This window comes from Delphinapterus leucas, chromosome 9 (genome assembly GCF_059928025.1).
Source record: "Delphinapterus leucas isolate spDelLeu-1000000601 "Yukka" chromosome 9, BTC_Dleu_Yukka2, whole genome shotgun sequence".
NCBI classification, from domain to species: domain Eukaryota; kingdom Metazoa; phylum Chordata; class Mammalia; order Artiodactyla; family Monodontidae; genus Delphinapterus; species Delphinapterus leucas.
The window spans coordinates 1606782-1631401 of record NC_143137.1 but is presented as its reverse complement, the minus strand read 5'-3'; the positions used below and the strand labels follow the sequence as shown (position 1 = coordinate 1631401).

Genomic DNA, 24620 nt, shown 5'->3' with positions numbered 1-24620 from the left:
GTCTTTTCATGTGCTTACTGGTCATTTGTATATCTTCTTCAAAGCAATGTCTATTCAAGTCCTTTGTTCCTTTTTTAATATTTGATAGAGTAAGTTCCATCACCATGTTCTTCAAAATTGCTTTGGCTATTCTTGGCTCTCTGCTCTCCCAAAGAATTTTACTATCTCCTTGTCGCGTGCCATAAGATAACCTCTTAAAAATTTTATTAGAATTGCACTGACTCTAAAAAATAATTTGAGAACTGGTATTTTTATCATATAAAGAAATTCATAAACATAGAATATCTATCCAATTATCTAGGTCTTCTTAACATCTTTCAATAAGATTTTTTCTTTCCATATATTATTTCAATAAGGTTTTAAAAATCATTTGCTGGGTTTATTTCAACATACCTTAGTTGTCTTGCTATTATAAAAGGTATTTTTAATTAGATTTTGTTTGTTGCTGTTATTTATTGATTTTCCTATATTAATCCTATATCCAGCTTCCTTGCTAAATTTTCTTATTGGAATTACCTTTAGATTCTATAGGATTTTTCAAAAGACAATATCATCTGTTAATCGTGACGATTTTGTTTGTTCCTTTCAACTTTTCCTTTTCTTGTCTAAGTGTACTGGTAAAGAACTCTACTATAGTGTTGTCTATTGTTAGAAATAAATGTACTCAAGATGGCATCCCAATTTTAAAGTAAATACTTCTAACATTTTACTGCTAAGAACAATGTCAGCTGCAGTCTTAGAGTAGATATCCATTATCAGGTTAAGCAAGTTCCCTTTAGTTCTTAGTTTGCTTTTTAATCATGAATGGTTACTGATTTCATGGATGTGTTCTGTGTCTCTTCTGAGGTGTTCACTTGATTCTTTTCTCTCACTTGCTCTGCTAATATGAATTACAGTCATAGATCTTCTAGTGTTAAACCAACCTTGAGAGCTGAGATAATTGTTTTGGATGACGATCTTTTGTGTCGGACTCAGCTGAATATTTCCTGACTCACAAGTATTCATGAAAAGGAATGGCATATGATGTTCCTTTCTCATATCAATCCTGTCTGCTTTCAGCATCAAGATTCCACTAATTCCATAAAATACAACTGTGAGTGTTCCATCTTCAAATCTCCAGACAAATTTGTTGAAACTGTAGTTATCTGTTCTTTAACATCTGCTAGAAATATCCTGGAAACTGTCTAGACTTGATTTTTATCAGAATGACTCAATAGAACTTTCATTTCTGGCAATATTGAGGACAAGATATCCTTAATTCCCTCTGCCAAGAAAAGTCTAAAATGCTAGATCAAATATTTTCAAATCTCTCTGAAATCTTTTCTTTGTCTACTAACTCTGAGTAGTGCATCGAATTTGGTCCCTCTCACGATACTGACTTTCCTCAGATGTCTGGTCATCTCCTGAGTCCCCGCTCATCTTTATATACACAAGAGTTTTTGTCCTGCTTCTCTCTTTAATCATCTCCTGCCTCTGGTGACAGTGAATCTAGAGAAGCAGGCTCCAGTTCTGGGTGAGGTGTCTCGGTAGCTTGTGCCCTGGTGGGCCCTTGTAAGTTTACCGACTCTCAACTTCCAGGACCCATGTGCTCTGCTTTAGCCCACAGCAAGTGTTACTGCTGCTTGCTGATGGCAGCTCCTCTCTGAGCACCCTAGTCCCTTCCTGTTCTTCACGTCCTTTAGCACATGATTTTAATTTCTGATAAAACCAGGTCAAAGGAGAATTTGAAGAACACATATACACAGATAACCAGAAATATTAAAATCAATTTGCTAATAGATGCAAAATGGGATAACATCCTGTGGGACAATAAAATGAAATGTTTGGAACTATCCTTTGCATAGGGAAGAAATCAATTACATCTCTATCAGACAAATTACTTTGCACTGCTCTCAGTTTCCTACAAGTTAACTCTAACCCTAAGGAGGTGTAATATAGCCAAGTCAACAGAAAATCAGCCAAAGGTGCACACCCCTATAGGACCAGAAAATCCCCAGCATCCACTAGACAATGGCTAGAACTCCAATGACAGAACACCCAGGATCTTCTTTGCCCATTTCCAAGTCTTGGACAATTTTTCATAGCACTAGAAAATTTATGTACACAAAATAAATTATTAAAGTAAGAAGGACATAAAAAATATATATACACTAATTATAATTACACAATGATCCAAGTACAAATGTTGACAGGTAATTTGGAATGATATAAAATACAATGTAGGGTTAATTGGCTTTCCCTAAACTTGTTTAAATTATAATTAAAATATTAATGAAAAACCGATAGAAGTCAAGATACACAGGAGAATCAGCCAAAACCATCAACCTCGTGAGTATGCTTCATGCAAAGCCAAATAAGACACAGGGAAATAAAAGATCCTGGAATACACAGACACATTTAGGAAGGGCTTGTACGTTTGTAGAAATCATCTTGGAATCCTGAGAAGGAATTTCTGAACACTATATTGGAAAAGATCATCTTTAAACAACCTTAAGGCCATGAGAGGCCAAAACAGCTACAAAGCGAAAGAGGAAAGGCCAAAAGAAAAGACTGCGCCCCACACTTGTCAACGAAATCAGAGCCAATTCAAGCAGGGACCACAAAGCCTCCCAGGTCTGGAAAAAAGAACAAAGATTGCCCCCAAATTAACAAATAACTGAATTCCAGACAAAGGGCCAGTAAAGCTAACAGGTGGAGAGAGAGAGGAATCAGGTACACCAGTTCAAGATGACAGATTAATAATCACATACATTTTTTTACCACAGAAAACAGGAAAAATATATAATAAATACATAAACAATCAATCAATCAATTGCACTGTCCCTAGCAGCTGCAACAGTACCTAGAATACAATAAGTGGTCACTAGGAATTAACTGAATGAATTAATTATGGTAGAAGACAAGAGTTCCATCAGCAGAGTAGCAATGTTGAGAAATCCCTAAATGATAGAAAGTACTTGGGATCAAATCTATGGAGAAATGTCCAGGGGAAGTTATAGACTAAAAAGAAAATTAAAAGAAAATAAGAAATCTAAGAAAAGAGCAGTGATTCCAGGCACTACAAGCTGTAAAAAGTCCAGAAAGATGTGTAATTATACATAAGAATTTTTAAATATTAAGAAATAATAGGTAAGAGTAATATTACTGTACACATTTCTTTAGAATAACTGAGTAACAGAAAAGTTTACTTAGATTCACTCTTTTTAATCACCTCACAAAATTAACTATAGCTAGATTAAAATATTAGATCTTTGTAAAAACTCACAGAAAAAGTATCTAAAATAGAATAGACTACATTATTCATCTTTGGCTCTGAAGGAATAACAACACTTTCAGAACTAAACCAATATCAAATTACTAAGAAAGAGTGTTAGATTAAAATGGAAGAAAGCTTGGATAAAATGTAATCAGGTCTTGTTTAGGCCTGCTTATATGTTTGTTGTCAAGTCCTGAGTTTTCTCACACAATTAAGTTAAAGACAATTATATAGCCTATGTCATAAATAGGACCAGCTCAAAAATTTATACATAAGATGAATCTTAATTACATTAAATCAACTTTCTAAAAGCAACATTAATTATATGTTTATTGAAACCACTTAAAATTTATTTAATTATACGTTATGTTAAAATGATATTATGCATCAGGTTGAAATGATAAAATGATACATAATACTCTGAAAAACCCTTTATGCTAATTTCTTGGTTTGGGGTCTCCCAACAATACAGGTAGTAATATCGAACCCCAACTCCTGCGAGGTAGAGGCCTGTGGACTAACTCTCAGGGGAGACTTCTGCCCAGAGCTAAGGCTGACAGACGCTCCCCATCACTGTGTGTGTGTGTGTGTGTGTGTGTGTGTGTGTGTCTAACAAGTTTGCCCTTTGGCTGAGGACTTTCAGTGGAGCTTCAGTTCCAACTCCTAGCTTGAATGCATCCATGGTCCTGTACCACCTTGTAACTACCTCCCTGCCCTAACTAGGGCATCACTTACTCAGTTACCATTTAAGTTTTGTTGTGCCTGTTCGGTTTTGGTCCTTGGAGATTTTATGGAGGTGAGTTACAGATATAGCATTATGTAGAAAACAGTGCTAGAAGGCAGTGTGGAGGTTACTTTGTGTGGGAATGAAACTGGAAGCAGAAAACACAGATGGACAGTGGTTTAAATAATCCAAGAAATGATGAAGCCTGAACTAAGGTAATAACAGAAAGAGAAGAGAAATCTTCTTCAGAATAAAGTATATTTGTTATATAATGCAATAAGCTCTTATCACAACATAAGGTACTTCATTAAATATCTTCTAAAAAAATCAGAAATATCATTTAATTCTAGGCATTTAAGAAGGAAGCACCTAGAGGGGTGGGATAGGGAGGGTGGGAGGGAGATGCAAGAGGGAGGAGATACGGGGATATATGTATATGTATAGCGGATTCACTTTGTTATAACGCAGAAACTAACACACCATTGTAAAGCAATTATACTCCAATAAAGATGTTAAAAAAAAGAAGGAAGCAAAAATCATTAAGAGATCAGATAAGTTTTTCCGATATTTCAAAAAGGATTTAAAAAAATTTTTAAGCCCTTCACAAGTCTGTTTAAAAACAGACTGCTTATAAAACTTAACACTCATTAATTAATGTGTAAAGAGAAATATTAATATCAAGTAATCCCAAATAAAATATGAAAGTATAAAAGTATTTAAATCCAGCGCTATAAAACAACTTAAAATTTCTTCTTTGTGTTCCAAGAAAGATAATAGGAAACGTTTCCTTTAAATTGACCATTTCACTATATTTAATTCTTTTTCTACTGTTCGGGTGTCCTTATTTTTTGTTTTTGCCTGCTCATCTTATTTTTAATAACTAAAAGAACATACATTTTATGTATTTTTTTAACAGTTCAATTGATTTAAAAATCAATCACTCTAGAACAGTAAGAACTTGTCTTTCTAGATGAGAATTTCCTTTCCTTAACAGAAAATGTGCAAACCAATAAATTTTTAAGTAGTATAACTATTAATGACTTAAGTTTAAAGAAAAGTACATAATATACTGCAACCTAAAATATTACCTAATGTCAAAACTATCAAATAATCCCACTGCCTTTGATGTGTCTAAATACACAACTTTTATTTCTGGTACAAACGGGCCAAATAAATGGGTTGTAAAGTAATATATCAAGTTCCAGCTATATATTGGCATACATTTCATAGAGATCAGAAGGTTAACACTGTGACATGCTGAATAAATGATTTTACAGACAAATAAATATGAGCTTAAATGCCAAATAAATAGAAGATTTTAACAATCCAAATTCTAGCCTCTTGGGTGAGCTCTCGTCCTACAGGTCTGTGGGTATGTATCATAATTGTGTAAGAAGCTCTCTAGTCAGCATTAAATCTGACATTTAATTTTACTTTCAAATAAAGTTCATTCTAACCAAGGGTAGGTAGTTTTCAACTCCCCCAAAAAAAGTTTTAGAAAGGAGACTCTAATTGATAACAATGGCTATTCCTATGAAATTGTTTTATGAATATTCAAGTATTAGAGCCAGTTTAATTAAAAATATAATTACTTTAAAATCTGAACCTGGTGATTTTATATTTCCTCCCTACCAAAACTTCTCATTTAACAAATTATGAGACATTAGTTGGTAATTTAATCATCATATAAAATAAAGTTTGAAATTCAGCTACCTATTAAATACCTTCTTTTTACAACCTATACTGTTACAAGATAAAACCATTTATATTTCAAAAAGTAAATAAACAAAGCTATGTTGACGCCACTCTAATTTCTTACATCGTTTTGCTACCACATATAAAGTTATACCACACAAATCTTCCTGATTTCATTATCAACTTGCTCACAGTTGGTACATTTAAGTCCCTAATAATAACTGCCAATTCTACTGTGTCTTGGTGCTTTACAAACAGATTTGGTGAAGTAACCCGAGGACGAAGTAAGGACTGCAGCCCATTTTCCAGATGGAGACACTAAGAACCGTGCCTGGACTTCCAGGTCGGTAAAAGAAGAGTCAGGATTTAAGTCCAGGTCTTCTGAAAGCCAGAGCTTATAGTTTTGCCACTATACAAAACTCTTTACACAAATAAAGAGACAATCTAGCCTTACAGTATAAATCTCTCCTTTTTTGATAAATGGAGAGAGAGTATCATACCATCGCCAAGTATGCAGGAACTGAGCAATGTGCTATTTACCAATAACTGACACTGTTACTGAAGTTATAATTTAGTCGCCTCCAACACGCAGCTGTACTGAGAAGAGTGACAAAATTAACGTCATTTCATTAACTAAATGATTTTTAACTCAAAATCCTTATGAACTCAAATAATTTTTAAATGGAATAAATGTACCCTTTTCTTCAAAATAATAATTTTCTCTGTCTTTCTCTGACATCCTATACGTCAAGCTTCAATGTCTGAAACTGCTCAGTTTACATTATTATAACCACGCCTTTTACAGTAGAGTCACAATTCCAACAGGAACCTTGCATGTAACAACACTACTAGAATCAAATGTTTTGAAAATAATCATTCTTATCTATATTGTTTCTATGGAAAAAATTAGTCCTCACAATTGGAAGAGGGTACAGGAATTCTGTTAATAAATTACGGATTTTTTTTCTTGAAGGTGTTGGAAAATCAAATTAACACATAACAATAGTTAGTGAGATATGACTCCATTTTCTGTAATAAACACCAAGATCAAAACGAGACCCAAGGTAAATTTCCTTGAAAGGTTCCCAGCAGGAGTTTCCCTTTTTGTATGTGATTTCCTCTCACCCACAAAAAACCATGCAAATACGCGCATGTGCCACTAACACTAAGCAGCACTTCCTTAATCACTCATTCCCAACAATTTATGGATGATCAGTGGCAAGAACTAGCAAAAATAATGAAAGAATGCAATGAAAGTTCACTGAGACCGAGCTGGACTTCCTACTCATTTCTGTGTCTCTTTAAGATGGAGGCCTGATACAAATTAGCCACTGGGGGGAAAAAGTCATCTGGTCATAAAATACAGTACAAGGTCACTTTTATGTAAGTTTGCCAAAAGGGACATAAACCAGGACAATTTCAAACTGTGACACAGGACAGAAACACATTAGAGCGATGTCTGCTCCCCTCTACCGTGCTGTCACGGTGCTCAGCTTTATAGGCCTTCCAAGCACCGCACCCAGCTCTTGGCTTCCACCTGGCCAGTCTAATTAATTAAGAAAGGAAGTCACCTCAGATTTTGTACTTTTTGCTTTTATTATCAAGCACTTCGTTTGAAGTTCTAGGAGTTAACCTCTTAATCCTACAGACCGTGTGCTATGTTCTGGACATCTGGGGGTGTCTGGATGGCTTAGGTAATTGGTCAGGATGTTGCTGTCACTTATGTTAAATGTTATACCATGACTTCAAACCAAAGATAGGCATTAATGTGAGGCACAATATAAAGTTGCTCCCAGAAACATCTTTGGTTCATGAAATAATCTGTCATTGAAGGGTTTTATTTACTTTCATTAAGTTGCTGAATTTTTTCCTCATGATGTTTTTTTCCCTTATGACATTTTAATTCAAAGCAAGATGTTAAGACACAATATGAAACAAACACATTCCTAACTCCTATTTAAACCCTAGCCAGAGGTTAGACTGGTTCATTACGCAATCGAAAAACACCTTCTGGCATCACCCCAAATAATCTAGAGGTCCCTCTGCGGCAGAGTGGGGAGAGAGACTCACACAGCTGACCTGAGTGTAACTGAACAGGAGCGCTGTCAGCCCCAAGACTCTCCTACTCTGGTGTATGGCTAAGCAACCGAGATAAAAACTGTGGAGAAAACATGTCTACCACAAAACAAAAACAAAACCCACCAGACGCAACCTCTTCACCAGAGTTGAAACATAAGGCGTAAGCTTGGGGTCAGCTTCAAACACACATGAACATATGTAATGCTTGCTACAATATATACGGATGACAGCCTATAATATAAATAATCTAGATTAAATAAAAGTTTAACTGCTAACAGAATTCCAAGATAAAAGGTACCTTCTTAACAGAAAAAAAAAAAAGAAAGAAAGAAAGAAAAAACCTTGCTTTATCAAGACCACTTACATTCTCCTTCCCTTGAGATCTGTAAAGAATGGGAATAGCTAGGAGATGGTCCCAATAAAAAAGAAACATACGCCATTGTAAGGAGAGAGAAGAAAGGCAATTCAAGGCCCTTAAAAGGACATGGTCAACCCCCCCAGGCCTAAAATGTCCTGTTTGAATTAACATAGTGGTTTAATTAAAAACTAAGTAGAGAATTCTGCTTAATTTGATTTTCAATTCAAGCTCTGCATCCGCCATGGCCAGTGGCCAATTTCCGCATCTCGGCACAATATGCAAGGGACTGCTTTAAAATCGATTGCCCAGGGGAATCAATGGGAGTTTGGTGGGACCATATGCCATTTAGGGGCTCCACCAGACTTCAACATAGTAAAACAACACCAGGAAGTGGCCAAAGGAAAAAAAAGGAAATTTAACTTAACCATATTACAAGTTTGTCCTTACTCAAATTATTGTGCTGAAATCTACCAATTAGAAGTGTTTTCTAAGCTCTCCTCAATGTTGCCTTGGAAGTAGATATGTCAAATGTAACCAATGAGCAAAGGGTTTTAAAGGGATACACACAAATATATACATGCTTGCCAGCCAGCTGTGTCAAAAATGTCAGCGACCAACCCCCTTCATCAGAGCAGCAGAGTTCCTGACTGCGATACAACCTATAGCTCTGTGGAAAGCGCTACAGATCTCACCAAACACCGTTCAGAACCTGTGCAAGTAAATACCAGAAGATCTTATATAACAGAAAGGCATAATACTGCAAGGCTCAAACATATACCTAACACATTTAGACTTAAATATACAATGCTAATAATAACCCTTGCAAATTCCATGTAACTTAAAAAGGTGAGTATTGTAAAATAACATGCCATGATTACCCTGATTTTAAAGCGCTCTAAACATTTCTAATAGGGTCTACATGCGCCTTCTCTCTCTTTTTTTAAATTTTATTGAAGTATACTTGATTTACAATGTTGTGTTCATTTCTGCTGTACAGCAAAGTGACTCAGTTATACATACATATTCTTTTTCATATTCTTTTCCATCATGGTTTATCCCAGGATATTGAATATAGTTCCCTGTGGATGCACCTTCTCTTTAGGCAGTTTTGATTCTGCTTCAGTACATGCCATTTCAAAATGGGAAAAATAATTTGGAATCTTAAGACCGCCTAAGATAATAATACATGAATAATTAAGAGTTGACTCTATTTAGTTGCTTTCTAATGATCTATCCATATAACACTGATGTTTCCTAGAATACTTACCAGTCAAATGCATGAAGCTCTAGGATAGTGACAATAATACCTAACATTTACTGAGCTAAATCCTGGGCTAAATGCTTTACATGAATAATCACCTCTCATTTAATCCTCCAAATGAAACAGTAAGGTAACTATCGTTACTGTACCCATTTTACAGAAAGAAAACCTGAGGTTTAGATGATGTAACTAGCCCAGGCAGTCTGACACTAAAGACAAATTTTCTCACCTTAGTACCCGCAGTCTCTCTTCCATTGGCCCCTCCCTCAGCATACTAATGGGAGAATTATTCTACCTCTTCTCCTCCAAGCCACAACCATCTCCCTCCTTCCTTTAACAGCATTAAAGACAAAACACTTTAATTTGGTTTCTGCAACTCCCATTAATTCCCAAGCTACCAGATTCTAAGAAACGGTAACCATCCTGAGCTCTGCCTTCTCCCCCTCTTTTTAAATCCTTCACTGTGGGGACTTCCCTGGCGGTCCAGTGGTTAAGACTCTGCACTCCCAATGGGCAGGGGGCCCGGGGTTCGATCCCTGGTCAGGGAACTAGATCCCGCATGCCGCAACTAAGACCCAGCACAGCCAAATAAATATATGTTTTAAAAATCCTTCGCCGTGTTTGGGAATTAACTGGATTGGTCATGTCGACTGCACCCTACAATCACTCAACACATCAGTCCCCTTTGAGACCATGAAATGTAGCTGGTGACCTTGAGGAATTCTGAGGAGGCTGACACAGTCAGAGATGTGCTTAGAAAAGGCATTCTTCTAATCATGTATAAAGAGACTAGAAGTAAACAGTTTAGAGGGAAGAACTGCTGTACAATTGTAGGTGCAAAATATTTTTACTTACCTTCTTATACCCCTCCTCAAGCTGATTCTCCCCTTTGACCTTAGTCTACAAGGGGCAACAGGAGAACAGTAAATCACTGGGTTCTTGTGTCCGTTGTTTTTAATTCTAGAGATGGTGCTAACTCTGCTCCAACAGATTCAGCCAAGTCCCTTTTCTAGTTGGTTAGTTCACAGGAAGGGAGGGAAATAATATGGAGACAAAGGGGTTTGTCCATATTGCACACTGCTTTTTAAAATAATTTATTTAACTAATAACTAGATTTTTATGAAAAGCATAAACTAGGTAGCACACCTTTAATACCAAACATGAAAATATATTTAACACTGAGCTTTACCAGTTGCTTTTGTACCTGATAAGATTACACATGAGACAGAGCTAGGGAGAGGGGAGCACCGTGCATGTTTAAAGCAAGCAGCAACATGGCAACTTTAGTGACATATGTTGAAACGCTCCGTTTAACAGAGCCAGGTGCATGACTGATTCAGTATGGTGACATCTCTACCAAACAGTGTCTCGCATTGTGTGGTGCATGTACTCCTTTCCCAAGTGACATATGTTGAAATTCTGACGTGTGTTTATCTCTAAATATGCTTAAATAAAACAGTAGATGCAAAACTTCTTTTCAAAAATCCTCTGCCAACGCCCTGTTGTCTACAGCATGAAACCCAAACAATGTGGCAGAGGACTCAGGCCTCCAGGATCTGATCCTGACAAGGGGCCTCTCGCCATTCTCCATTCTACAGCTAAGCATCAGCCAGCCACTCCCTCAATTCAGGCAGAATCCAGGCCTTTGCTCAAGCCTCGAATGCTCACCTGCAAGTCTCAGCTCAAGTGCAGGCTAACCCCTCCCTGAAGCTTCCCCAATTCTCCAGGCAAATCAAGACCTCCCCTCACAGCCGCTTGCTGTATAAAAGTTCATCCACCACATGCTACTTGTTTTCATCTCTGAGGTCATCCTCTCTTAATCCCTTGAAGGCAAGAACCTGTCTTTTCACTTCTGTACCCAGCAAGCTCCTTTAACAGCATAGTAATTACCACTTAGTAAGTGCCTAGTAAAACTCTGTCAAATGTGTGACTATCCATCAAAAGTCTCCAAAATTCCACAGAAATTGCTTTCTCAAGCGTCTCTGATGACCTTGCTTCTTCTCCATACTCTTCCTTTTCGACCCCGCTCTGATGTCATGTTTTACATTCCACTCTCCTGAGCTCAGTCTGGGCGTCCAGGTCACACCCTCCTTGTTCTCCTACTATCTGGCGTCCCCACGCAAAGCCCTGCCTTGCCCCTTCCTCTGCCCGCGCGCTGTGGTCCTTTCTCCTCCCTCCTCGTCGGTGCCTGGCCTGTCACCTACCTGGCTGGCTTTAACTGGCTCTCCACAGTGCTGACCGGTAAAGAACGTACACACTCTGGGGAGGTTAGAAGCAAGCCCTGGGTTTTAGTCCTAGTTTTGCAATGGTACATATGTGGTTCTTAGACAATTTAATAACATTATCTTTGGATTTCCACTTCCTCCTTATAAAAGGAGGGTTTGAACTAAATCCCTTTCAGCAGCAAAACTTCCTATCATTCTTCAAGAAATTATCAACAAAGAGTTTTCTAAACTGAAACTATGCAAGTCTTTCCCATTACATGGATGACTTAAATAATTTACATACGTCATTATAAAAAACAAACCTAATATATAAAAGCCAGTTTTCTCGGGGATTCCCTGGTGGCACAGTGGTTGAGAATCTGCCTGCTAATGCAGGGGACACGGGTTCGAGCCCTGGTCTGGGAGGGTCCCACATGCTGCGGCACAACTAGGCCCGTGAGCCACAACTACTGAGCCTGCGCGTCTGGAGCCTGTGCTCCGCAACAAGAGAGGCCGCAATAGTGAGAGGCCCGCATACCGCAATGAAGAGTGGCCCCCGCTTGCCACAACTAGAGAAAGCCCTCGCACAGAAACGAAGACCCAACACAGCAAAAATAAATTAATTAATTAACTCCTACCCCCAACATCTTCTAAAATAAAAAGCCAGTTTTCTCAATGTACGTTTGACCGCCATACCCAACCATCCATTCTGATCTCAGTACATTCACTAAATATGAAACCAACCATCTATCACAATATGAAATACGAATAACCATAACTAAAAATTAGAAAGGTACAATGTGTCTATAAACTGTAACACTAGAACTCATTTTGTCAGGTTTAAAAGTTACCCCAAAAGTACTAACTACTGAAATCTTCGCATTATATTCCAAGCTTTTATAGCAAACAGCTCCACAAGCTATAAATGGAAATGCTGTTCCCTTCACTTTAAAATGCTCTATTCAAGGACAGAGGGAGTTACTACCACTGACAAGGTCTGGATTAACTGTTTAAGATGCTCTTGCAGACTGTCCTGTTTTGCCCACTTCTCATGCTCCCACATTCACCTAATATCAGTAAGTCACGGGATCCTGGGAATAAGAAAGGAATAATAGCTATTGTATCAGGTTTATTCATTCTACAAAAGAACACTCCACCAACTTTGCACATAGTATAAAATCATTCAAAGGTCAAAAGATGACCTCCTCCCTGTAGACATGTAAAATAATTCAATATGTAACATTGTTACCACTATTGTAAAAACATTATTAATATTAACAAGACATTATTATTAATTAAACTTCTTACATTCCAGTAAAATGATTGTTTAAACCTACTTTTTTCTAGTTCAACATGAATGATATTTATTTCTTCATTTAAGAAATTTAATTCTAAAACATGATTCACTTACCCTTTTCAGGCCAGCAAAACCTTCTGATTCCAGAAAGAAAAAGGCAAAGGGCATCAACACAAATAGACAAAGGTTGGAAAAGAGAGAAGCAAGGTTCCACAAACCTGCGAGAAGGGTAACAAGACAAGAAAGATGAGTTTAGATACTGACAATCTTGTCAAAGACAATTACTGTGCTAAATTGTAATATCAGTCAAAGCTCTGTACTTTTTAATAGTAAAAATAAACATAAACAAATGACCTAAACTTAGAAATCAGAAAAATAATTACATATTTCTATAAAATTTTTATAACTTTGTAACTTGTAACTATTGGGAAAAGCCAATACAGAAACCAATAATTTTTCCTCATGCTCTAAAATAAATTCACTAAACATATGACATATGCAGAGATCCAAAGACACAGCCTCTTCAGACATATCGGCACCTGAATATTTAAATTAGAGCCAGTAGCATTTATCGAGCACTTAATAAATGCCAGATACTCTACTAAACATTTTACATGAATAATCTTGTTTAATTTAAGCCTCATAAAAACCTGAAATGTAATAATTAGCATTTATTGAGCCCTTATGTGCCAAGCACTATTCTAAGTGATTTACAGATATTATACAAACTCATTTACTCTTCACAGCAATCCCCCAAAATGACAGAGGCTGCTTATATAAAACCTGCCACGGCTGCAGAGCCTGCAAGTGGCTGCACTAATTCCTGGGATTTTTAAAAACCACTACATCGTAGAAGTTTTAGTAAGCAACTCCAAGTGGTAAAGAAAATGTAAGAGGGGCAAGCAAGCTCACATCACCTTTTTCCTTTCTGGCACATTCTGCACTCATAAAGTCACAATAAAAAGCAACTTAGATAATAATAAGACTAGATTTTTAAAAATACAGAACTTTAGGTATGTCACTGGGATAATATTTGGACCAACATCTCACTTTTTATAGGTAAAACACTTAACTTTAAAACTGATGGCTACAATCTTCATTAAAATTTACAAAATCAAGAATCAAAGATAAAAATTATGCTAAATATAAATTCAATGTACTACATACAATTACGATCCAATGCTTCTGAAAACAGGCAACTCATGTTCTTTCAACACCCTTATTTACAAGGCACTGTTCCACGCACTGGAGATGTAGTAACAACAGAGCACAAACCTCTGCCCTCACAGAGCTTCCTTTCCAGACACATGGAGACTACACACTGAGCTCCCAGGGAACCAAGGAAACTAGTTCTCAACTGCCTTAGTTACAAATTAACATATGTGTTTCATAACTACCCTAAATCCTTTTTGGAACAGCATGGAATACAAACAAAAAGAATGAATGCAGGGCTTCCCTGGTGGCGCCGTGGTTGAGAGTCCGCCTGCCGATGCAGGGGACACAGGTTCGTGCCCCGGTCCGGGAGGATCCCACATGCCGCGGAGGGGCTAGGCCCGTGAGCCATGGCCATTGAGCCTGCGCGTCCGGAGCCTGTGCTCCACGACGGGAGAGGCCACAACAGTGAGAGGCCCGCGTACCGCAAAAAATAAATAAATAAATAAAAATAGAAAATGTTCTAAAATACTTTTCAGTCTCTAAAAAAAGGATGCTAAACATCTTAACCCTTTTCTTCATTCAAATGGGTTATAATTACAGCCAATTGTTGTATCGTGTTAATAACCAGGAAGAACACACAGGATGGTGGCCAAATGCACACACGGGACTTTCACACAGACCTGGGTTCGAGCCCCGTCTGCACTTCTATGTGACAACACTTCTAAGCCACAGGTTCTTCATCTATACAATGAGGCTGAGGATCATGTCTGTAGGTGGTGCTGAGAATTCAGTGAAATAATACATAAACAACCATCATCACGCCTGTCACAAAATAAGCACTTAATGACTTTTTGCTTTTAATAACAGTAACACCTCCAGAGGCTACCAACACACAGTGCTAATTAGCCCCTGTACCAAAGTACCATACTTTCTGAGAACCCATGTTCACTCTGCAGAAAATCACGACACATATAAAAAGTAAAAATATTAGTTTCTAAAAAATTTGTTGAGTTATATAATTGATATAAACTACAAATTGTACAGTTTCATAAAATGTGGCAGTTATGTCACCATAACCAACATAATATATCCATCACCCCCAAGTTTCCTCACACCATTTTATAACCAGCGTCTCCTGCCACTCCCTATCCCACCCCATTCTCCATCAGCCAGATTCTACACTTTATAAAAGACTGTATTTTCTAAAATTTTCTATAAATGGTAAGTGTAGCATGTACTCCTGTTTTTGTCTGGCTTCTGTCACCTAGCACAATTCTTCTGAGATTTTTCAACACTGTGGCAGTATCAGTAGTCTATCCCTTTGTATCAGACTGAATCCAGTTACTGCACTGCATCCATCCATAGGCAAACTGCTATCTGGGTTGTTGCTCTCACGACTAAAGCTGTTACAAACACTCACATGAGTCTTCGTATGGACACAGGCTTTCGTGTCGTTGGGGTAAATATGTGGGCATGCAATGTCTGGGTCATATAGTAGGTGTACGTTTAACATTTTAAGAAACCGCCAAAATGTTTTCCAAAGTGGGTGTATAATTTCACATTCCTACCAGCAGAATTCAAATCTCAGCCACATTTTGACAAAAAATGGTATAGGCAGTCTTTTCAGTTTCAGCCATTCTAATAGGTGTACAGTGGTATTTCATTACTGCTTTAATTTTCACTTCCCCAATGAATAATGACGTGAACATCTTCTCATGAACTTATGTGCCATCCACTTACACCTTCTTTGCTAAAATGTCTCTTCAAATCTGTTGCCCATTGTTTCACTGGGTTGTCTGTTTACTTACTGAGTATACTTTATATACTCTAAATACAAGTCTTTTATCAGGCATATGATTTACAGATATTTTCTCCTACTTTGTGAATTGTTTTTTCATCCTCTTAACAGTATCTTTCAAAGAACAAAATTTCTTAATGTTGACGAAGTCCAAGTTATCAATGTTTTCTTTACGGATCATGCTTTAGCTACCTTACCCAAGAAATTATGGTCTAGTCCAGTGTCAAAGACTTTCTCCTACATTTCCTTTTTACAAGTGTTACAGTTTTAGGATTTACATTTAGATCTACGATTCTTTCAAATTACTTTCTGTATATGGAGCCAGATACGGATTTAAGTTCATTTTTTACCTACGATTATCCAATTGCTCCAGTACCATTTGTTGAAAATAGCCTTTTCCGCCAAATAGCCGTTGCACCTTTGTTAAAAATAAATTTACAATATGTTTGGATATATTCCTGGACTCTCTATTCTGTTGAGTTTCTCTATCTTCCTGCTAATGCATACAGCACAGTATCGATTACTATGGCCTTAAAATAATCTTTGAGTTGGGTAGTCAGTCCTCCAATTTTGTTCTCTTTCAAAGTTGTTTTGGCTAATATAAGTCGTTTGAATTCCCATCTAAAATCTTAGATCAGCTTTTCAATTTCTACAAAAAACTCATCCTGGTATTTTGACTAAGATTGTGTTGAATCTATAGATCAATTTGGGGAGAACTAACATCTCTACAGGACTGTCTTCTAATCTATGAACATGGCACTTCTCTCCATTTATCACAGTATGCTTTAATTTTCCTCAGCAGTGTTTCCTAGTTTACAGTATACAGGTCTCGCACATCCTTAAGCATTTCATATTTTTGATTCTACTGTATATAAACGGCACTGGTTTTGATATCAATTTCCAGTTATCCATCGCTAGCATACAGAAATGCAATGGAGTTTTATATATTGATCTTGTATCTTTGCAACCTTGCAAAATTCACTTATTAGTTCTAATAGCTTTCCTATAATAGATTCCATCAGAATTTCTATATAGTCATATAATCTGTTAACAGAGACAGTTTTACTTTTTCCTTTCCAATCTCAATGTCCTTTATTCTTTAAAAATCACCAGAACCATGTTGAATAGAAGTGGTAAGAGGGGATCTCAGGAAAAAAAGCATTCAGCTTTTCACTATTAAGTATGATGTTACCTGTAGGGTTTTCATAGATGCTCTTTATTAGGATGAGGGAACTCCCTTTCATGCCTAATTTGCTGAGAGATTTTATCAGGAATGGACATTGAATTTTGTCATATGCTTTTTCTGTGTATATTATGATGACCATATGAATTTTCTTTTTTAGTATGTGCATATGGTAAATTAAATTCATTGATTTTGTCAAAAGTCATGATGTATTACCCTTTTTATTTATTGTTATATTTGATTTGCTAAAATTTTGTTTAAAATTTATGCATCTATATTCATGAGGGATATTCCTCAATAGTATTCCTGTATGTCTGTCTGGTTTTGGTATCAGGGTAATGCTGGCCTCAGACTTAGGAAGTATTCCCTCATTTTCAATTTTCTTAAGTCTGTGTAGAATTGGCATTATTTCTTCCTTAAATATTTGGGAGGACTGAAAATGAAGTCTTCTTAGCCTAGAGTTTTGTGAGAATGTTTGCAACATTTCCACAATGTCTGAGAGGGTTTCAGTAGTTTTTGCCTTTCAAGGAATTTTTCCATTTCTCTAAGTTCTTGAATTTATTGGCATAAAGGTGTTCATAATATGCACTATATGCTTTTAACAGCTGTAGAATCTGTAGTCATATCACATCTCTCATTCCTGACATTGATAACTGGTATCTTTTTTTTTCTGATCAATCTGGCTAAAGCCTTATCAATATTATTGATCCTCTCATTGATTTTCTCTACATTTTCTGTTTTTTATTTTGTTCCTTTCTCCTCTCATCTTTTTTTATTTCCCATCCTCTTACTTTGGGATTCATTTGCTCTCCTTTTTCTAGTTTCTTATGGTGGAAGCTGTAGGAATTAATTTAAGATCTTTTTTTCTTTTCTAAAATAGGTATCTTTGTGCTATAAATTTTGGAATGTTTTATTTTCATTTTCATTGAGTTCAAAGTACTTTCAAATTTCCCTTTTGATTTCTTCTCTGACCTAAGAGTTATTGTGAAGTATGTTATTTAGATACCAAATACTTGAGGGATTTTCTAGATATGCTGCTGTCACTGATTTCCCATCTAACTTCACTGTTGTTAGACAGCATATCTTATATGACTTAAAATATTGAGACTTGTTTCATGGCACAGAATATGGTTTTCTTGGTAAATGTTCCCAGAGTACTTGAAAAGAATGTGTATTTCACTATTGTTGGGCTGAGTGTTCCATAAATACAAATTAGGCCAAGTTAGTTAAGTGTTAAAAATCCTTAATTTTTTCCTGGCTACTTGTTCTATCAATTACTGAAAAGGGGATAGTGATATGTCTGAATTGTGATTTTGACTATTAATCCTTTCATTTCTGTAAGTTTTTGCTTCATGTATTTAATAAATAGGTATTTTTTAGGTAGATAGGTAGATAATAGGTAACGTTTATTACTATGTTCTTTTGATGAATGAACCCCTTCATCATTACGAAATGATCTTCTTTATGCCTGATAACATTCCTTACCCTTTTCTGATAATAATATACCTATACCATCTTCCTTTTCATTAGAATTAGTATAGTAAATCCTTTTGCTCCTATTGCTGTTAACCTATGTGTGTGTTTACATTTAAAGTGAGTTTCTTATAGGGAGCATATACTTGGCTTTCTTTTTTATTCAATCTGATAATCTCTGCCTTTTAATTGGAATGTTTAGACCACTGATGTTTATTGATATGATCAGGCTTCAGTATATCAATTTGCTCTTTGTCTTCTACTTGCCCCATTGTTCTGTCTTCTCTTTGCCTTCTTTTTCTGTGACCCTTTGGATTAACTATTGTTATGACTCCATTCTATTTCTTTTGTTTGCTTACTGACTGTATCTCCTCTTTGAGCTACTCTAGGGTTGTTTGGGGTTTATCATATACACCTTTAACTCATCATAATCTGCCTTCAAGAGGTACTACAAGGGCTTCCCTGGTGGCGCAGTGGTTGAGAGTCCGCCTGCCGATGCAGGGGACACGGGTTCGTGCCCTGGTCCAGGAGGATCCCACATGCCGCGGAGAGGCTGGGTCCGTGAGCCATGGCCGCTGAGCCTGCGCGTCTGGAGCCTGTGCTCCGCGACGGGAGAGGCCACAACAGTGAGAGGCCCGCGTACCCGGAGGGAAAAAAAAAAAAAAAAAAAAAAAGAGGTACTACAATACTTCATGTACAGCCTAAGAACCTTACAACAGTCTATTGCCATTTCTTTCCTCCTGCCCTTGCATTATTGTTGTCATGCGCTTTTACTTGCACATTATAAAACTCACAATTTACTGTTACTATTTTTTATTTAAAGAGCCAATTCTCTTTTAATAAGATTTATATGATATGGAAATACTCTTTTATATTTACCCTCAAATTCGCCACTTCTAGTGATCTTCGTTCTGTTTCACATATCCAGATTTCTATCTTCTACCAATTTGCCTCTGCCTAAAGGATGTCCCTTATTTTTGGTAGTATAGGTCTGTGGTGATGAACTTTCACCTTTTGTATATCTGACACTGTCTTTATTTTGACTTTGTTTTGGAAAAATATTTTCACTGGATATAGAACTAGGTTGGTGGGGCTTTCTTTTTTTGGTACTTTAAAGATGTTGCTACCCTGCCATCTGGCTTGCATTTTTTTCCCACAAGAAATATGCTGGAATTCGCATCATTGCTCTTCTGTACTTTATGTCTTTTTCTCTGAATGCTTTTACGATTTCGCCGTATCACTGGTTTTGACCAATCTGATGATGTATCTTGGCAGGTCTCCTGTCACTAGGGTTAGTTGAGCTTCTTGGATAAGAGGGTTTACAGTTTTCATCTAATCTTGAAATATTTCTGCCATCCGTTTTTCAAATATTTTTCTTAACCCTCTGTCTTTTAGGAACATTAATTATATCACTGATGCCCTGGTCAGTTTTTCAGTCATTTTTTTGTTTCTTTTTTAGACTGTTTTCTATTGCTACGCCTCAGAGTTCACTAATCTCTTCTGCAAAAATATCTAATTTGCTTTTATCCCATCCAATATATTTTCATGTCAGCTATTACAGGTTTCATCTCTAGAAGTTTATTTGGTTCTTTTTTTACATCTTTTATGTCTCAATATGTTCAGTTATGTTCAGTCTTTCCTCCAGCTTCTGGAACATATGAAATACTTACAAGAAATGTTTCAATGCTCTTGTCTACTGATTCTGAATCTGCGGCAACTGTTAAGTTTTGACTGATTGTTCTCTTCATTATGGGCTGTATTTTCCTGCTTTGTACTCAGCTGGTCTCATGGTAGGCAGAGTGAACCCCCAAAGATATCCATGCCTTAATCCCTGGAATTGTTATACAGTATATTAGTCAATACGTTACAAGGTATATTAGTTTTCTGGGGCTTCTGTAACAAAGTGCCACAAACTGGGTGCCTTCAAACAACAGAAATTTATTCTCTCACAGTTGTGGAGGCTAGAAGTCCACAATCAAGGTGCCAGCAGGACCATACTCCTTCTGGAGGTTCTAGGGAAGAATCCTTCCTTAGAGGTGGCTGCCTGTAACATGTGGCATTCCTGGGCTTGTAGATTCATCACTCCAATCTCTGTCTTTGTTCACATTCCTCCCCTGTATATGTCTCTGTTTTATCTTCTTATGAGGATACTAGTTATTGGACTAGGGTCCACCCTAATCCATTATGACCTTACTTTACTAATTATATCAGCAAAGATATTATTTCCAAATAAGGTTGCGTTCTGAGGTTCTAAATGGACACAAATTTGGGGAAAACACTTTTCAACCCAACATACATGGCAAAAAAGGATGCTGCAGATACAATTAAGGCTATGGACCTTAATAAAGAGAGGGGGGGAAACCATCTTGGATTAGCCAGGTGGGTACAACCTAACGAAAGGAGCCCTTAAAAGCAGAGAATTTTCTCTAAGAGGAGTCAGAGATGCAGCAGAAGGGTAAGACAGGGAGGAACTTGACACAACTTTGCTGGAGGGGGCATCACATGGAAAACCTGAGAAAAGAGGCAGACAGCCTATAGGGCAAAGATTGGCACCTGACTAACAGCTAGCAAGGAAATGGGGGCCTCAGCCTTACAACCACAAAGAACCAAATTCAGCCAACAACCTGAATGAACTTCGAAGCAAATTCTTCCCCAGAGCCTCCAATAAAGAAAACAAATCTGTGAAAACCTTAATTTCAGCCCATGAGGCCTTAAGCTGAGGGCCTTTTGTTTGTTTGCCAAAAAGAGAACATCAGTTTCATAAGATTTTACTAAGGGAAATGTTTAAACTGAGAATATGACAGCCCATTAATTCTACCCATCTGTGTAAAACGAAATGCTCAGTTGAGCTTCTGACCAGTTTGTAAGACACTTAAACAGAACTAACACTTCTACATTTGTTTATATTTTTGTGTACATGTACACCCAAGCCTTACGATACCAAAACATCTTTCAAATACAGAAAGGTTTTAACAAATCCAACTTCAATAAAATATTAAATGTATTAGTGCACAACAAGGGATTCACACTGTGAAGACGTGGCAGCAGATGTCTAAGCGAGGGGCACTTTATGTCTGATCAGCCTGGGTTTGCAACTATCAGCTATACGTGACCTGGAAAAGGGACTTCAACTCTGTCATCCTGTTTCCTCATGTATAAAATGGGCTATAACATAACTCATAGATCATGTGTGAACAGAAGAGAAATAACATACCAAAATGTTAAATTAATGTCAGTGCCTCTCCCCGCCCTGTCTCAACATCATGCAAATGGTCCAAAACCCTGTAAAACTCCAATGCACATCAGCAATCAGACCAGATAGACAAAAAAGTGATATGAGTTACAGCTAAAATTAGGTCTCAGCCCTTTCCTTAAAGAATGATTCTCATTAATTACACCAAAAAAAACTTACATAACAACAATCTGTATACTTATATGACATGGAAAATATATGAGAACAACAATGACAAAAAATAGGCACAGAAAATAAACTGCAAAGAAATATACCAAATGATTAACAGTGTGAATGTAGTGGAATTACGGATGATTTTTTCTTCCCACTGGCCTACGTATTCTAAGTTTTCTATAAGGAGCACATAAAGACACAAATTTAAACTCCTTTGTGAAACTCAAAATCCTTCACCTCACTATGTCATATAACTTCCCCACAAAATGCCTAAGAAAAGGCAGAGAACGGCAAAGCTTAATTGAGGTGGAGATGCTAGCTGGGCCCCTCATCAGCCACAGACCTCAGCCTATTTATTTTCTAGCCGCACTAAGCACAATTCATATTCTAGCCTCTGCAAAATCACAAATTATCGCTATCGCGTGGCAGGGGGCTTCAAACATTGCTCTCAAATAGTTGCAACCATGAATACGAACCCCTGAATGCTTCATTATAATTTTATAATAGGAGGAAAAAATTTTACTTAGGTTTTGAAATTTGAAACAATCAATTATCGTCCATGGTAAAAAACAGGCTTTATTATTGTTATTGAGCTCTAAATATACATACTTCCAGAATTTATCTTTCTAATCATATGTGTCCCTTTCATGTAGTGAAAAATACAAATTCAAATCCTTCTCTGGAAATAAAAAGTTAAAAGACGGAAGTCTGCCTTAGGCAAAAGATCACAAATCAGTAAACGTATCTATTCTGACTAACCAACCTACTTAAAATGAAGATAGTTATGAAAATTTATATAAAGAAATCTTTATCAACAGATATTATCAAGCAGCAATCTGCTGAACAAGTGAAGAAAATGATCAGGATGATCACAAGGATTCTGAATAACGACTCATTTAAGTTTGCAATGAAATTAGATACCTTCTTTTATATACTGAACTTTATATATAATACATACAATTTAAAATTTTTTTTGATTTTCCCCACTACCCTTTTTCCAGGAGATTCAACATTACTGCTGATGGTCTTATCAACCACAATTGCAAAAAGAGATGTAATCTCCACCATATTTACTTTTGCAAGAAAAATTCACTTAACACAAAGAATCTGAGAGTTAACATACTACGTAACAGTATAATCATCTATGTAAATAACCAGCTTTTTTTCAGTCTAAATAATTCAATGCAAAAAATTAAGTTTTATTAGCCAGAATATGTGTGAAAGCTTCAGACTCAGCTTATGCTAATTTAATTATCAAGTTTGCAACATATAAGTTAAAGTTACTATGAGAAGAACATTTAATATATAGAAAAATAATAAAGCTACCGTACACTCCTAAGTTGCCATTTTATTCTTGGAAACTGTGTAAAACTTAGTAAGTTTCCAGCATTTTGCAAACATACATCAGACATACACACATAAATATCCCTTAAGAATATTCTACAATTCTGATAAAACATTCCAAAATTAAAAATTAGAGCTAATACACATAAATACATACTACCACCACTTTTATTGTATTATATATTATTAATTTGTAAAATAAAAAGAAATGTTAGCTAAATTTCTCTACTTCAGAAAGCTAAAATTATGTGCTCTCCGACATGGTAGTAGAACCCTAAAAATTCAGAAACCTTGTAGTTTATCTAAATCAGTTTCAATGACAATCTTTTTGAAAGATATTCAATGTCTATCCCCAAAAGAGGTATGTAAACTTAAAAGTTATTTAATAATCCCAGAATAATTCGTCTAAAACCCAAGCAAACCCAACTGAATTGCCAGATCACCAATGGATGCATTACCTTCTAGCTCCATCTGCTGGAGTCACAAAATATTTCAATACAATATACAACACTAGGAAGCAAATAATCTATCACTTTTTAACCACACAGACAAAAAACTTCATGAACTTAAATAAGAAAATTAATCCAAGTTCAGCCATATTCAATAATTTCCAAAATAACAAAACTAAGTTAAAACCAATATTTCACTGGAATTAAGGATCTAATCCAATTGTCAAAAAGTGACATATAATTTTAAAAATGCTATTAAGAAAGCATAAGCTTTAAAGGAAAGACTGCAAGTTTGCTTTTGAATAGTGAGTATTGTGAGAACTTCAGAATTAAAATAGCTTTTGGTTATGCATTTAGAAGGGAAAAAAACCAAAAAGAACGATTTTAGCAATAAGCTATTAAATTTTTTAAGTTTTTTCTTATAACAAAAAAGTAGTACACATCTACTATAGAAATAGTATACAAGGCAAGCGCCAAAACAAACTTCGTTTATAAATATAAATTTTTTATATCATATAATCCCACCACCCAGAGAAAAACATTTTTTTCGACATTTTTCTATATCAACAAATACTCATCTACATCATCATCATCATCTATGATGGTCTAAAAAGCGTTCCACTGTCTGGATCGACCAAAATTTAATTAAGCAAATCTCCTACGGAGACTGTTCTTTATTTTTACTATTATAAACAATAAATATGCAGTAACTATACTGATGCACATTATAACAAATCACTGAACTATTGAGACCAATTAACTAGAAATTGTTAGTAACATTTAATTAACAATGGTACCTTAAAATATCATATGAACTGACTTTTGATTTAATATTTATACATAAGTAAACATAATACTTGTTTTTCATTTTTTTAAGTTTAATTGCTTATAATCTAAAAGTCTGAATTTTCTGACCTTCTGTGGGACTTGAAAATGTA

The 24620-nt window shown here is 36.2% G+C and overlaps 1 protein-coding gene across 4 annotated transcripts in view; it reads right to left on the bottom strand.

The window, feature by feature from the left end:
- Nucleotides 1-24620, bottom strand: part of LMBR1 (limb development membrane protein 1) — a 140084-nt gene that overhangs the window by 75888 nt on the left and 39576 nt on the right. For 3 of the 4 annotated variants that reach the window (XM_089917117.1, XM_089917115.1, XM_089917116.1), the window contains exons 5-6: nt 12989-13092; nt 10229-10273 (exon numbers count right to left, since the gene is read on the bottom strand). In XM_089917117.1, coding sequence (XP_089773243.1) covers nt 10229-10273; nt 12989-13092 — 149 coding nt within the window. The remainder of the gene's footprint in view (nt 1-10228; nt 10274-12988; nt 13093-24620) is intronic. The other variant, XM_022576566.2, reaches the window with a different exon arrangement.